Source organism: Gadus morhua, chromosome 15 (genome assembly GCF_902167405.1).
Source record: "Gadus morhua chromosome 15, gadMor3.0, whole genome shotgun sequence".
Lineage (NCBI taxonomy): Eukaryota > Metazoa > Chordata > Actinopteri > Gadiformes > Gadidae > Gadus > Gadus morhua.
The window spans coordinates 8,889,150-8,903,474 of NC_044062.1; the positions used below are offsets into that span (position 1 = coordinate 8,889,150).

General features: G+C 47.6%; 2 protein-coding genes across 3 annotated transcripts in view; one reads left to right on the forward strand and one right to left on the reverse strand.

Moving 5' to 3' along the window:
- LOC115559454 (neoverrucotoxin subunit beta) overlaps positions 1-14,325 on the reverse strand; it is a 544,561-nt gene that overhangs the window by 125,450 nt on the left and 404,786 nt on the right. The gene's annotated exons all lie outside the window — the stretch shown is intronic.
- LOC115560349 (NLR family CARD domain-containing protein 3-like) overlaps positions 1-14,325 on the forward strand; it is a 31,401-nt gene that overhangs the window by 3,077 nt on the left and 13,999 nt on the right. The window contains exons 5-9 of the mRNA XM_030379748.1: positions 89-1,886; positions 2,023-2,196; positions 2,563-2,736; positions 2,922-2,968; positions 12,025-12,532. Of these exons, the coding sequence (XP_030235608.1) occupies positions 89-1,886; positions 2,023-2,196; positions 2,563-2,736; positions 2,922-2,968; positions 12,025-12,532 (2,701 nt within the window). The remainder of the gene's footprint in view (positions 1-88; positions 1,887-2,022; positions 2,197-2,562; positions 2,737-2,921; positions 2,969-12,024; positions 12,533-14,325) is intronic.

Here is a 14,325-nt window from a genome sequence, read left to right on the forward strand (position 1 = left end):
CTTATTTTGAAAACAGATAAGGAAGATGCTTTTATTTTGTAACAGAGTAGTAAGAGACTTTTGTTTCTTCTGTTGTATTCTAATTTAGAAACTGCTTTTGCTGAATGCCAACATAAAATCAAGTCACATCTGAAGGAGAAGACCAAGTGTGTGTTTGAGGGAATAGCTAAAGCAGGAGAGCCAAGACCTCTGAATGAGATCTACACAGAACTCTACATCACAGAGAGAGGCAGTGGAGAGGTCAACATGGAACATGAGGTCAGACTGATTGAAACAGCTTCGAGGAAACCAGCCAAGGGGGAAACACCGATAAAATGTCAAGACATCTTTAAACCCTTACCTGGACAAGAAAAAGAAATCAGGACAATAATGACAAATGGAGTGGCGGGCATTGGTAAAACCGTCTTAACACGCAAGTTCACTCTGGACTGGGCTGACGACAAAACCAACCACGACATAGACTTCACATTTCCCATCACTTTCAGAGAGCTGAATTTACTGAAAGATACAAAGTTTTGCTTGGTGGAACTTATTCATCACTTCTTTATTGAAACCAAAGAAGCAGGAATCTGCAGTTACGACCGGTTCCAGGTTGTCTTCATCTTGGATGGTCTGGATGAGTGTCGACTTCCTCTAGACTTCCAGAACAACCTGATCTGTACTGATGTCACAGAGTCCACCTCGGTGGACGTGCTGCTGACAAACCTCATCATGGGCACCCTTCTTCCCTCCGCTCGCATCTGGATAACCACACGCCCTGCGGCAGCCAATCAGATCCCTGCTGAGTGTGTTGGCATGGTGACAGAGGTGAGAGGGTTCACCGACCCACAGAAGGAGGAGTACTTCAGGAAGAGATTCAGAGACGAGAAGATAGCCAGTAAAATCATCTCCCATGTCAAGAAATCACGAAGCCTCCACATCATGTGTCACATCCCAGTCTTCTGTTGGATCACTGCTACCGTTCTGGAGGACTTCTTCAAAACATCACAGGGTGAAGAACAGATGCCAAAGACCATGACTCAGATGTACAGCCACTTCCTGAGGGTTCAGTCCATACAGGGGGACAGGAAGTATCATGGGAGAGCTGAAACAGATCCACACTGGAGTTCAGAGAGTAGGGAGATCATTGTTTCTCTGGGAAAACTGGCTTTTAACCAGCTGGAGAAAGGCAACCTGATCTTCTACGAGGCCGACCTGGCAGAGTGTGACATCGATATCAGAGCAGCCTCAGAGTACACAGGAGTGTTCACCCAGATCTTTAAAGAGGAGTGTGGGCTGTATCAGGACAATGTGTTCTGCTTTGTCCATCTGAGCATCCAGGAGTTTCTAGCTGCCCTTTATGTCTTTAAGACCTTCATCGACAGTGGTGTCAATCTGATCACAAAAGAACAACCATTCAGGTGGTCTACTCTTATAAGAAAGAAATCTGATCTCTTCTACCAGAGTGCTGTGGATAAGGCCTTACAGAGTGAGAACGGACACCTGGACTTGTTCCTCCGCTTCCTCCTGGGCCTATCTCTGAAGACCAATCAGAGTCTCCTACGAGGTCTGCTTGGACAGACAGGATGTAGCTCACAGACCAATAAGAAATCAGTGTCTTACATCAAGGAGAAGATAAGTGGAGATCTCTCTCCAGAGAGAAGTATCAATCTGTTCCACTGTCTGAATGAGCTGAACAACCGTTCTTTAGTGGAGGAGATCCAACAGTACCTGACATCAGGAAGACTTTCTGGAGAGTCTCTCTCTCCTGCTCAGTGGTCAGCTCTGGTCTTCATCTTACTGACATCAGAAGAGGAGCTGGAAGTGTTTGACCTGAAGAAATACTCTCCTTCAGAGGAGGGTCTTCTGAGGCTGCTGCCAGTGGTCAAAGCCTCCAAAACATCTTTGTAGGTTCACAAATAACATGTATTACAATACACAACATAATATACATAATATTACAATATAAATGTTATTATAATATACAAAACATGGGTTTTGTATATTATACAAGTATAATGTTTCCTGTCTGTTTGTGTGAAGGCTGACTGGCTGTCATCTGTCAGAGAGATGCTGTGAAGCTCTGGCCTCAGTCCTCAGCTCCAACTCCTCTAGTCTGAGTGAGCTGGACCTGAGTGACAATGATCTGCAGGATTCAGGAGTGAAGCTGCTCTCTGCTGGACTGGGGAATCCACACTGTAAACTGGAAACTCTCAGGTCAGTTTCACTCAATGTGCAAACAATTAAACCACAAGGTTCCATATCAGAAGACATTTGACCGATTTCGTGTCGACATGTTTGTTGACATGATACTATTTTACGTAATATTCAGTTATTCAGTGTGTAAATGATTGTTTACGGTAAAGTTGGATTGTTTTTTGGGACGTCCTGACCATAGACTAAATAGCGGTTGACTCCCGGCAATACACTGTAAATGTATATTGCCCTGATGACAAGACTAGTTGACCCCGGTTTTACACAATGTTTCAACGTGTGTGTGTGTGTGTGTGTGTGTGTGTGTGTGTGTGTGTGTGTGTGTGTGTGTGTGTGTGTGTGTGTGTGTGTGTGTGTGTGTGTGTGTAGGTTGTCTGGCTGCCTGGTCACACAGGAAGGCTGTGCTTCTCTGGCCTCAGCTCTGAGCTCCAACCCCTCCCATCTGAGAGAGCTGGACCTGAGCTACAATCACCCAGGAGCCTCAGGAGCTGCGCTGCTCTCTGCTGGACTGGGGGATCCACGCTGGAGACTGGACACTCTCAGGTATTGAGAGGACAGCTCACCTCTTAGGGACAATGTCTCCTACAAGTATCAGTGGACCATGTTACCATTATATTACTAGATAATGTGCTCTCATTTATAAACAACATGCTGCTCTCTCTTTGTTAACATGTGAATAATGTTTCCCTGTTTAAAGACAACATGCTGCTCTCTCTTTGTCTCCCCAGTGTGGAGCATGGTGGAGAGTGGAGGATGAAACCATCTCCACAGAGATGTAAGTGTCTGTTTAGTTTGATTCATCACAACAAGTACTAACTATTGAGATGGAAAGTCCATCCACACAGCAGGAGGTGATGTTGGTTCGGTCAAATCGTCTTGGGAATGAAGATCATCTTCATCAACCTGTTGATTTATAATATGCATAATATCTATTGATACAAACAATAACAAATAGATCAGTTGAGTAGGGCAATGTCTTTCCACACACAACTAGTTGTGCGATGATTGATGAATATCAATCAACCCTATTTTAACGGTCTTATACGCAAGTGAGAAGCGCAAAACGCAAGTAGCTTTGTGGGAGGATCTCTGGCGCTGTTGCTATTATACTGGCGGATAAATGAATCTTGCGCCCGATGCAAATCTAAAATGGGTGGTCTGAAACCCGTAGGTGTGTTTTGGGTGTAACCTGCAACAAACCAATGAGAGTTCCATCACCCGTCCCCTTTAAGAGCCAGTGGATTTGAACTTCACGAGTTGATATTTTGACATGAATGTCATGGAACGGTGTTTCTTCTACAGCTTCAGAAACACTGAGTCGTCATGTAAATTATGGCAAAGAGAATTTAACACATATATGATATGCCGTCCTGTCGCCGTGACTGTGGGTCTATTAATGGCAATACATTAACAAACATAGTTTCTTACCAGTAAGGGTCCGAGGAATACGGGTTATTCCTTCCTCAGCTGTCGGCTCGCCCTCTCTCCGACCGCTATGCGTGTTGGCAAGAGCGGTGCGTTCTACCATCGTGGTTGGACAACACGTTGAGATGAGGCCATCCCATACAGTTCAAGCGTCGTCCCCCACCCTTTATGGGTTTGGTGGAGACTGCGCTATGGGACCCGGCTGCGAGCACGGCTCTTGCAGGTGAGACTCGTTCCCCCCCACGAGTCTCACCTAGGGTTTTATTCCCGCTACTTCCTGGTTTCCAAGAAGTCAGGGGAAAAGAGACCTATTCTGGATCTTCGCGTGTTCAACAGATTCGTTGCCGCGAGGAAATTCAGAATGCTCACTGTCTGAGCGTTGCTCCGGTGTGTGAGAGAGGGCGATTGGTTCACATCCCTGGATCTCAAGGATGCTTACTTCCACGTCCCTGTTCGGCAGGCGCACAGGAAGTTTCTCCGCTTTGCCTTTATGTGGATGGCATACGAGTACCAGTGTCTGCCGTTCGGCTACTCCCTGGCTCCGCGCACCTTCTCAAAGTGTGTGGAGACGGCGTTGGAACCGCTCAGGCGTCAGGGAGAGAGGATTCTCTACTACCTAGACGACCTGCTTATTCTGAGCAACTCAGAGGAGACCGCGAGAAGGGACACCATGACGGTGATAAACCATCTCTCCTTCCTGGGTTTTGCCATCAACTGGGAAAAGAGCTCCCCACTCCCCAGCCGGCAGACAGTCTACTTGGGGCTTTGCCTAAACTGAGCCACCATGACTGCGATGCTTTCGCCTCCTCTGCGAGACACCATCCTGTCGGTGCTCTCCCGTTTTCGCCTTCGCAGAAACGTGACCGCACTGTCCACCATACGCTGTTAGGGCTGATGGCAGCTGCCCACCCTGTGGTCCCCCTGGGTCTGCTTTTTATGCGCAGACTCCAGCGGTGGTTTGCTCGCCGCCGGTTGGACCCCAGGCGGCACAAGCTCAGGGTGCTCCTCATTCCCCGTTCGGTGTCGCCAGACCTGGAATATTGGGAAAAATCCCCCGCCCTTCTCAGGGGTCTTCCCCTGGGCAGGGTGGCGTCCTACGTAGTGGTCTCCACAGACACCTCGTTGACGGGTTGGGGAGGAACGTGCCTCTCTCACTCGGTCGGAGGCGAGTGGCGCACGCCCCCTGCAGCACACACAAATGTGTTAGAGCTCGCCGCTGTGAGGAAAGTGCTGTTGCATTTCTTTCACCTGGTGCGCGGCCGCCACGTTCTGATCAGGACAGACAGCGTGTCGGCGGCGGCGTACATCAACAGACAGGGGGGAGTCCGCTCCCCTGCTCTCCACCGAAAGGCGGTCGAGCTCTGGCTTTGGGCTCATCAGTATCTCCTCAGTCTGAGAGCCCTGCATATCGCGGGCGCCCAGAACTTTGGGGCGGACCTCATGTCTTGCGGCGGTCCCCGCCGAGACAAGTGGCGTTTACATCCCGACATTGTCAGACTGGTCTGGCAGAGGTTCGGGACGGCGCAGGTGGACCTCTTCGCGTCCAGGGAGAACACGCACTGCAGGTGGTGGTTCTCCCTCAGCCCTCGGGATCTTCCCCCGTTGGGGGTAGATGCGTTGGCACACACACCTTGGCCGCGGGCTCTCTTGTATGCGTTTCCCCCGCTCCAGCTGATCCTTCCTCTTTCTGGAATGGGTCAGACGGGAGAGATTGTCCCTGATAATAGTGGCCCCGGAGAACCGCTCAGCTCTGTGGTTTCCAGAGCTGGTGCGCTCTCGCGGTCGGCGCCGTGGCCGGTACTGTTCAGGCCGGATTCGCTTTCACAGGCCCACGGGACGGTGCACCACCCGCCCGATGTCTCGGGACGGCTGTTGGTTTGGCTCCTGAGAGGTTGATCCTGCAGGGCAAAGGTTTGCCTGAGACAGTTATCAACACTATTCAGAGTGCTCGTGCGCCTTCTATTCTTCCCTCTATGCGGCGAAGTGGTGTGCCTTCTCTAATTGGTGTGACAGGAACCACGCTGTCCCATCTCAATGCGAGGTGGGAAGCGTGCTTTCGTTTCTGCAAAACTTATTGGAGAAAGGTTTGGCCTTCTCCACTATCAAGGTCTATGCGGCAGCCGTTTCGGCTGGCCATGCAGGCTGTGATGGTGGACTGATCTTCAGCCATCCACTGGTCAAGAGATTCTTGCGTGGGGCTAGACGGGTTAGGCCTGTTTCACGCGTGCTTACACCACGCTGGGATCTCCCCATCGTGTGGCGCGGATTGTCCAGGGATCCTTTCAAGCCTCTTTCTCAGGCCCCTTTGGATGCCCTATCCTTTAAGACGGCGCTCTTGTTGGCCTTGGTTTCTACAAAGCGGGCCAGTGAGCTAACCGCTCTGTTTGTCAGCCCGAGTTGCTTGTTGCTAAACCAGGACAGCTCCTTTGCGTTGCTCAGACCTAATCCTGCGTTCCTCCCGAAGAACATTGCATCTCCTGTGCCCGGTGCGGGCATTGGCTATGTACGTGAATCGCTCGGCCGCGTTCCGCTTCACACAACAGTTGTTTGTGTGTTATAGCGATGCTAGCAGGGGCAGCGCTCTCTCTAAGCAGCGGTTTTCTCGCTGGATATGTGAGGGTGTTTGCCTAGCCTACTCTCGGTAGGGCTTGGCGCCACCGTTGGGCGTTAAAGCTCACTCCACACGGAGCGTGGCCGCTTCAACGGCTCTACTCAAGGGCGTTTCGGTGGAAGACATCTGCGCGGCTGCGTCTTGGTCTTCCCCCGGCCCCTTTGTCAGTTTTTACATGTTAGACATGTCCAGGGAACTCCGTGCTGGAGTCCGGGACCCCTTTTACGGCTTAAGAATATAGACATGTTCTTTAAAGTGGCGTGGTTGGATTTCTTCTCGCCGGCTGGCGAGTTGGATTTGACTACCTGTCTTACTCTCCCACCGTTTTTCAAATGAAAAACAGGCTAGGGTTTTTTTCTATTGGCCCGCCAATTGTCAGGTGCTTTTGTTTGCATTAATGGCACTCCCGCCGTTTCTTTCAAATAAGAAGCGGCCGAGAGAGACCCCTTATTGGAGAGCCGGATTCCGTAGCACCGCCCCCGGTGGTAGCGGACCTAATGGAAACCGTATTGCTCTGGTTTTTCTTTTCCTTTTCATGGGTTCCTTAAAGCACGGATTAAAGCCGGAGTCTTTACAGACTCACTTTTTTCTCTCTTGATCATTGCCTTGCTTGATCTAGGAGGAATTCGTTTTTTATTAAGCTGTTGTGTTTACCACATCCTTGGCTTTTTGAGTCTTAATGTGCTCTGGTGACTTAAGTCGTTTTGACTGGGGTCCAGCAGGAGTACATTGATCGGGCTCCGCTCGCAGCTTCACCTTAGCCCATAAGGCGAAGCCTAGACGGCGTAGCCTACATGAAATAGAACGATAGTTATGTTATTATAACTCTAGTTCTATGATTGTAGGCGTAACCGTCTAGTTTCCCACCTGCTGTACCCTCCAAATGCCGAAAGAATAGCGTGGAGGATGAGCGACGGTATACACCGCCTTATATAGACACGATACCGTGGGAAATGTGGGCGGTGCCCACGCTGATTGGTGCATAGTTGAAATTTTCAGTGCGCGCAAGCGCGCGCACGGGACAAGCCCATAAGGCGAAGCCTAGACGGCTACGCCTACAATCATAGAACTAGAGTTATAATAACATAACTATCGTTTTCGTTCTGCGTTATAGGGCCACTGTCTCTTTAAGATCACGTGACTTGTGTGTTGCTATGCCGGTCAGCGCGATGTTTGAATTTAACGTTTTTTATATGACAAAATGAACGAACTGCTGTCGACGTGAGTAATTGTCTCTTCACTTCTTTTATCGCAATTTCTAGAGTCTATAGACAGAACGTCTTACCTGGTATAGTTGGTCGACGGCGACGCCGTTAAAACAGACGGAAGGGAGAGGGGGGTGGATATCATTATCGCAAGACATTGCAGGAAGCGGGATCGATCTTGCCGTTGTCTTTCAACGCTCGTATGTGTGCGTGCGTGTGTGCATGCGGTGTGTGTGTATGCAGTGTCCTGCGCTGCCTTGTCTTGAAACATCTGCATCAGCGCGCGCGTGTGTGTGAGTGTGCGTGTATTTATGCAGTGTGTATTTCCGTGCGTGCGTGCGGTGTATGTGTGCATTCGCGCGTGCTGTGTGTGTGAGCTTCAGGCCGCTTCAAGAATTCAAGGTTTCAATGATGCTTTAATTGTCATTTAACATGAAAAACGAAATACAGTAGGCTACTCAGGTCTCAGTGTGTTACCTAAAACCCTAGAATTTGTTTAACTTAAAATAAACTATTAACATAAATAAAGACATACTAAGATACAAAAATATATATTAAAAGAAGGCATTAAAAGAAGGTTGAAGTGTATTAATAACTACAAGTGCAGCAGTAGGTTCCTAGCATCCAGGTAGAAGGTGTTCCTCAGCCTAGTTGTCCTTGCCCGGATGCAACACAACCTCCTGCCTGGAGGGTAAACAGTTCATGTACTGGCTGGGTTCATTTGTGTGAGTGTGTGTGTGCGGTGTCCTGCGCTGCCTTTGTCTTGAAACGTCTGCTTCAGCGCTTGCATGTGTGTTTGTGCGCGTGGGTATGCGTGTGTATGTGCTTGCGTTCGCCCGTGCTGTGTGTGTATGAGCTATAGGCTGCTTGCCACATGCTCACTGACCAACTTGAGTAACTGGTGCGACAGGCCTGCTATTATAGTAGTAAGATTATTAACGCATGGCATAGCCTACTACAGCCCCTATGGAAACAAATGGTTTCCAGAATCCAAATCATCATCATAATGTTTAAATTAGGCTAATTGTTTGCATGTTTGTGCTGTGTATAGCCTACTGCTGTGTAAGCTTATGTTGCACTTCTGACCTGCCATGGTACGTCAAAATACCAACAACAACTGCGCTATCCGCTAGTGCATTTAGACTAGGAATTTTTCGGTCAGTGCTAATTGCTTTTTCGATCTGTAAAATAGCCCCATGTATCATTTGCGCCAGAACTCGCCTCTGCTTTGGCCGACATGACTCTCACGGTGCAAGTGTAATGGCGCGATTTTGCCGCGCGGGAAAATCAGCTTTCAGGGTGCAAACTAGCAACGATACATGCGTCGGTGTAGAGAGCTCTGGGAGCAAGATAGGGCCCTCAGTAATCAATTTAAGAGACGTATTTGTTCGAGACTGTAGCAAAGACGATGCTACAGTCCAGCTAGGTGACTTCTAGTGGGCTCCTCTAGACAAGGAAACGGGGTGGTGGTATTGAAGCCGGTTTAGAGTAAGTTTTGTAGATAGTGATACCAGTGGGGTATTCCACAAAGCCGGATTTATCACATAACCGGGTAAGTTAACCCGGGGTTTGCGGTAACCCTAGGTTCTCCGTTCAAAAATGAACACGGTATGTTAGTAACTACATATGCTCTGAATCAAATCTGGTTGGAGCAGGTTTTGCGCAGGTTAAGTTTGGAACATAACCCGGTTTTGGGTATTTCAACCCACGTTCACCGCAGATTTCATGTGTTCACAATGGCATGCCCTTTTGATGAGAGGCCTGTTGATATCGGAGCGCAATTTATTCATGCAATCCACCGGGAGCGATAAATTAGACCACGGCTCGACATCTTCGCATATCCGGATGACTTTTTGCTGGAGAGATATAGATTCTCGCGCAAATCATTAATATATTTAAATAGCATTCTCCAGCCTTACATAGCCAACACTACCAACCGAGGACCTGGCCTCAGTTCACACGGGACTATTTGCGTAGCCCTCTGTTTTTTGCAAATGTTAGTTTTATCTATAATGTTGGAGATGCTGAGCACATCTCATTCCTTTTAAATGACCCATCCACAACCGGACCAAGATTTTCATCGGCCTCCTATCATACAAAGAGCAATATTGGCTACTATATATAATATTGGCTATTGGGTACTATGCCGAGAGGCGCTTGAAACAGAAAGTATAAAATAGTCCTAACGGATTACATCCACTGGAGAATGTTCGAATGTTGTTTTCTACCCAGTTACCAAAAAAAAACATTTGGAACATTTAATAATAATAATAATACATTTAATTTAGAGGCGCCTTTCAAGACACCCAAGGTCACCTTACAGAGCATATAGTCATCATAAATAAAAGACATTGTGGGAAAAAAAAATAAAAATAAATAATAATAAACAAATAAATAAATAAATAAATAAACATAAAAAAATAAATAAAAATAAAACAAAAACAAGACAAAACAAACAAACAATCAGAACAGTGATCAGTTAGACGTTGTGTGCGAGTTTGAACAGGTGAGTTTTGAGTTGTGACTTGAAGGTTGTAATGGTGTCTGACTGTTTTATGTGTGGGGGGAGGGAGTTCCAGAGCCTGGGTGCTGAACAGCTGAATGACCGGGCACCCATTGCAGTGAGTTGTGATGTGGGGATACATAGTAGTCCAGCAGAGGTTGAGCGGAGGGAGCGGGAGGGAGTGTATTCTTGGAGGAGGTCGCAGAGGTAACTGGGGGCTAGGTTGTGGAGAGCTTTGTAGGTGTAGGTCATTTGCGCTGTGGCACGCACACGGTTTGCATGTGTTACTTCGAAGACAAACAAAATCTAAAATACAAGAAAAACAGACAAACCTACATTCAACCAGTGGGGTACCCTCACATGGCCCCTGACTCTCTGAGGAGGTACCTCCAGTTACCCCCTCTATGCCAGGGCACCCTGAATTTATGTCTATTGCCAGCTCCTCCACCGGGGTCAAGACAATTTGAGAGCAGGATCCAGTCTGCCGACTGTCGGCCTTTTTAGCTTATTTAAATGCAGGAGTGACAAATATGGTATGACAATTTAAATGCTGGACTGACAAAATATACCAATACGATGGTGGGAAAATACCAGTTTGTATGTTTTTATACTTCATTTTTACTTAATTCGCTGACCGCTTGGGAGCCATCGGAGTACATATTTTTTAGAAGATAAGGGTTGTGTGGTAGGAACGTTAAGAATGCTTAACTGGGATATTAATAGATTCATGGCTCAAATATTAAGGATCATGCTTTTAACTAACGCATTTACGCGGTCAGCGATCCGCTGCCGGGCTTTGGTTCTCCGGGTTGCAGATGCTTTAGTGTTCCCTTTCCTTGTGGTAATGTCCTTCACATCGTCATAGCTCTCCAGGAGAACCTGGAGTTCCATTTCATTGAAATGAGTGGCCCGTTTCGCCATTTCGATCAGGGTTTCCATGATCCATACATCACGTCTCTATAGGTTTGCCGTGGACACGCACAATCCTGTGTTAACCAACCCCGTGTTGATTGAACTAATGCATAACCTGTGCGGTGGAACCGACACTCCGACAGCTCTGGTTTAGTTGGCACAGGGTCAATCAACTTAGAGTTCAGCATTGTCTCTGTGTTTGTTAAACCTCCGTTCGTGGAATACCCCACTGGCCTGGTGCTCCATGTTGCCATGCAGGAGATCTTTCCCTGAGTATGTGCCTTGATGGCTGTTTTATCCTGTGCACACTGATTACTCAATATACAACAGGTGTGCAGCCTCACACAGCCCCAGAGTCCAGAGTGGCCAGGTGAGGCTGCTTAAACCAGCCATCATGCAGAGACATTTCATATATTAGGTGTGGGCCTCTTCCAGATATTGTTGGCTCTATGGTAAACAAAACTGCCTTTTACACTTTACATTATTCTTCAGTGATTAATTTATTAATTTATATTTTATTCCCCTTGTTACGGCACCATCAGATGAACGGCGATGGTACCAAATAACATGTAGGCTCTAGACAAAGTGTGTTGTTGAAAATAATGAATTTATTTAATTATTGCTTTTTTAATTAATTGATTTACCTCGGGTGTACTGTGAAGTGGGTAAGACTGTTTTATTAGCAGGCTAGTATTGCCCGTTGCTAGCCTAGCACGAGCGAACTCTGCAACTAGAAGGACTGAATGAAATGTGTTGAAAACTGTCTCCAATGATAAAGAAGACCAAGGCTAACTTGGGAATCAGGCCCTATGTCCAAAATTCCAAACCACCCCTTTAACTAAATAAATTGAAAATGCATCACCAACCATCAACGCTACACAAGTGTCTGAATGAAAGTATAACCAAGAATGATCCCACATGGGAATGAGTTCTTAACAGCAACTGGGGGACTGTGTGTGTGTGTGTGTGTGTGTGTGTGTGTGTGTGTGTGTGTGTGTGTGTGTGTGTGTGCAGTGCCTTGTGTGTGTGTATGTGTGTGCCAGTTACTCTCTGAACCGACCGCACGTCTTCTAAGTCTCTCTCGGCTTATTTCATTCACCGAGCATTAGTGGAGGATATCTGTAAAAGAGCGTTCATCACTGAACGATGGTAATGGTGTCTTGTTCTCCCCTCAGATGCCTGTGAACTCACACTGGACCCAAACACAGCCCACAGACGACTCTCTCTGTCTGAGGACAACAGAAAGGTGACGGAGGTTAAAGAGCGGCGGTCGTATCCGAGACACCCAGAGAGATCTGGCCGCTGGCTCCAGGTGTTGTGTAAAGAGGGTCTGACTGGTCGCTGTTACTGGGAGGTAAAGAGGGAAGGAGGTGTTTATACTGGAGTGACATACAGAGGAATCACAAGGAGAGGAGAGGTTAATGAAAGCCTGATTGGAGGGAACAACAAGTCCTGGTGTCTTCATTGTTATGATGATCATTACTTTGCCTGGCACAACAATATAAAAACAGACAAACGTCTCCCCCCCGCTGGCTCTAACAGAGTAGGAGTGTATCTGGACCGGCCTGCTGGCACTCTGTCCTTCTACAGAGTGTCCCCAGGTGGAGGAGGGTCCTCAGACACACTGACACACATCCACACCTTCCAGTCCACCTTCACCCAGGAGTACCTCATTCTCTCTGAGTCTGTTGTAGTGAGACACACACACACACACACACACACACACACACACACACACACACACACACACACACACACACATACACACACACACACACACACACACACACACACACACACACACACACACACACACACACACACACACACAGGATCCACCCTTTCCTCGTCCTCCTGGTCTGGTCCTCCTCCTGGTCCTCCTCCTGGTCTGGTCCTCCTCCTGGTCTAGTCTTCCTCCTGGTCTAGTCCTCCTCCTGGTCTGGTCCTCCTCCTGGTCCAGTCCACCTCCTGGTCCAGTCCTCCTCCTGGTCTGGTCCTCCTCCTGGTCTGGTCCTCCTCCTGGTCTAATCCTCCTCCTGGTCTGGTCCTCCTCCTGGTCTAGTCCTCCTCCTGATCTAGTCCTCCTCCTGGTCCTCCTCCTGGTCTCGTCCCCCTCCTGGTCTGGTCCTTTTCCTGGTTGGTTCCTCCTCTTGGTCCTCCTCCTGGTCTGGTCTTCCTCCTGGTCTGGTCCTCCTCCTGGTCTGGTCCTCCTCCTGGTCTGGTCTTCCTCCTGGTCTGGTCCTCCTCCTGGTCTAGTCTTCCTGGTCTAGTCCTCCTCCTGGTCTAGTCCTCCTGGTCTGGTCCTCCTCCTGGTCCGGTCCTCCTCCTGGTCTGGTCCTCCTCCTGGTCCTCAAACCCTTCTGTCCCCATCCCTCATGGGGTCACATCCCAGACTCCAGCTTGGTGTTCAGTGACTGACGTCACCGCTCTGTTAGCACGCCTCTGAACCCGAGCGCCAGGCACGTGGGGGAGGCACCTGCCCCTTTGCCTCTGAACGTCCAAAGTGCCCTTTTGAGTGGCCATTTAAAATATCAATTATTCGTAAAATTACACATGAACTTTTAAAAAATTGAACGTGTGAATCAATTATTCGAGAATAAAATAATTCTAAAAGTAATAATATAGAAGTAAAGTTGGAAGCCTCGTCTACCTGCGCTGCCGGTAGGTGACGTCATAGGCTATCAACGTGACCTTTCACATTTGCCTGCCTGCAAGATGCGCTTCGTATTGTTGTTGTTTTAAGAGACGGTAAAAAGCAGGGTAAGATCACTGCAGACTGTTTCCAAAACCATTTAGCTGATGTGGAAAAATAAACAAACATTTATCTCATTTTGTAGCGGGTAAAAGTTAGCAGCAAGTTAGATTTTCGCCGGATATTCGGTTTTGTCTTACCCCGCAGTCAGATTCATCTACACAATTTCACTATGTTACGGGTGTAGTATGTTGAGGACAGCTTTGGACACCTTATCGACAAAAATCACAATGACATTAGTTTTTGCCATCGATATCTGTGCGAGAACAGCTATTTAATCTGTGTTCCGGCTGCTATCTATTTTAGGGACCGTCTACAAGTTACACCCCCCAGACTGGTGCGTTAGACTTTACCATGGATTTGTTTCTGGAAAGAAATCACTACAAATAAATACAAATACATTTTCTTATTCTGATTGCTGTAGTACTTGCCAATGGTGAGCTGCTACTTACTACAGGTAACACTTTGCTGATATATCGCATTATAGTGAAAGAGGATGCAATTAATGCTTTTAAAATATTCACCAAAATTCAATAAAAATACATTTTCTCATTCTGATTGCTGTAGTAGTTGCTAATGGTGGGCTGTAGATAACAGCTGTCATTTACTACAGGTGATTCTTTGCTGATATTTTGCATTATAGCGAATCAGTAGGCAATAAATAGTTTAACATATTCACCAAAAATCATTACAAATAAAGGACATTTTCTCATTCTGATTGCTG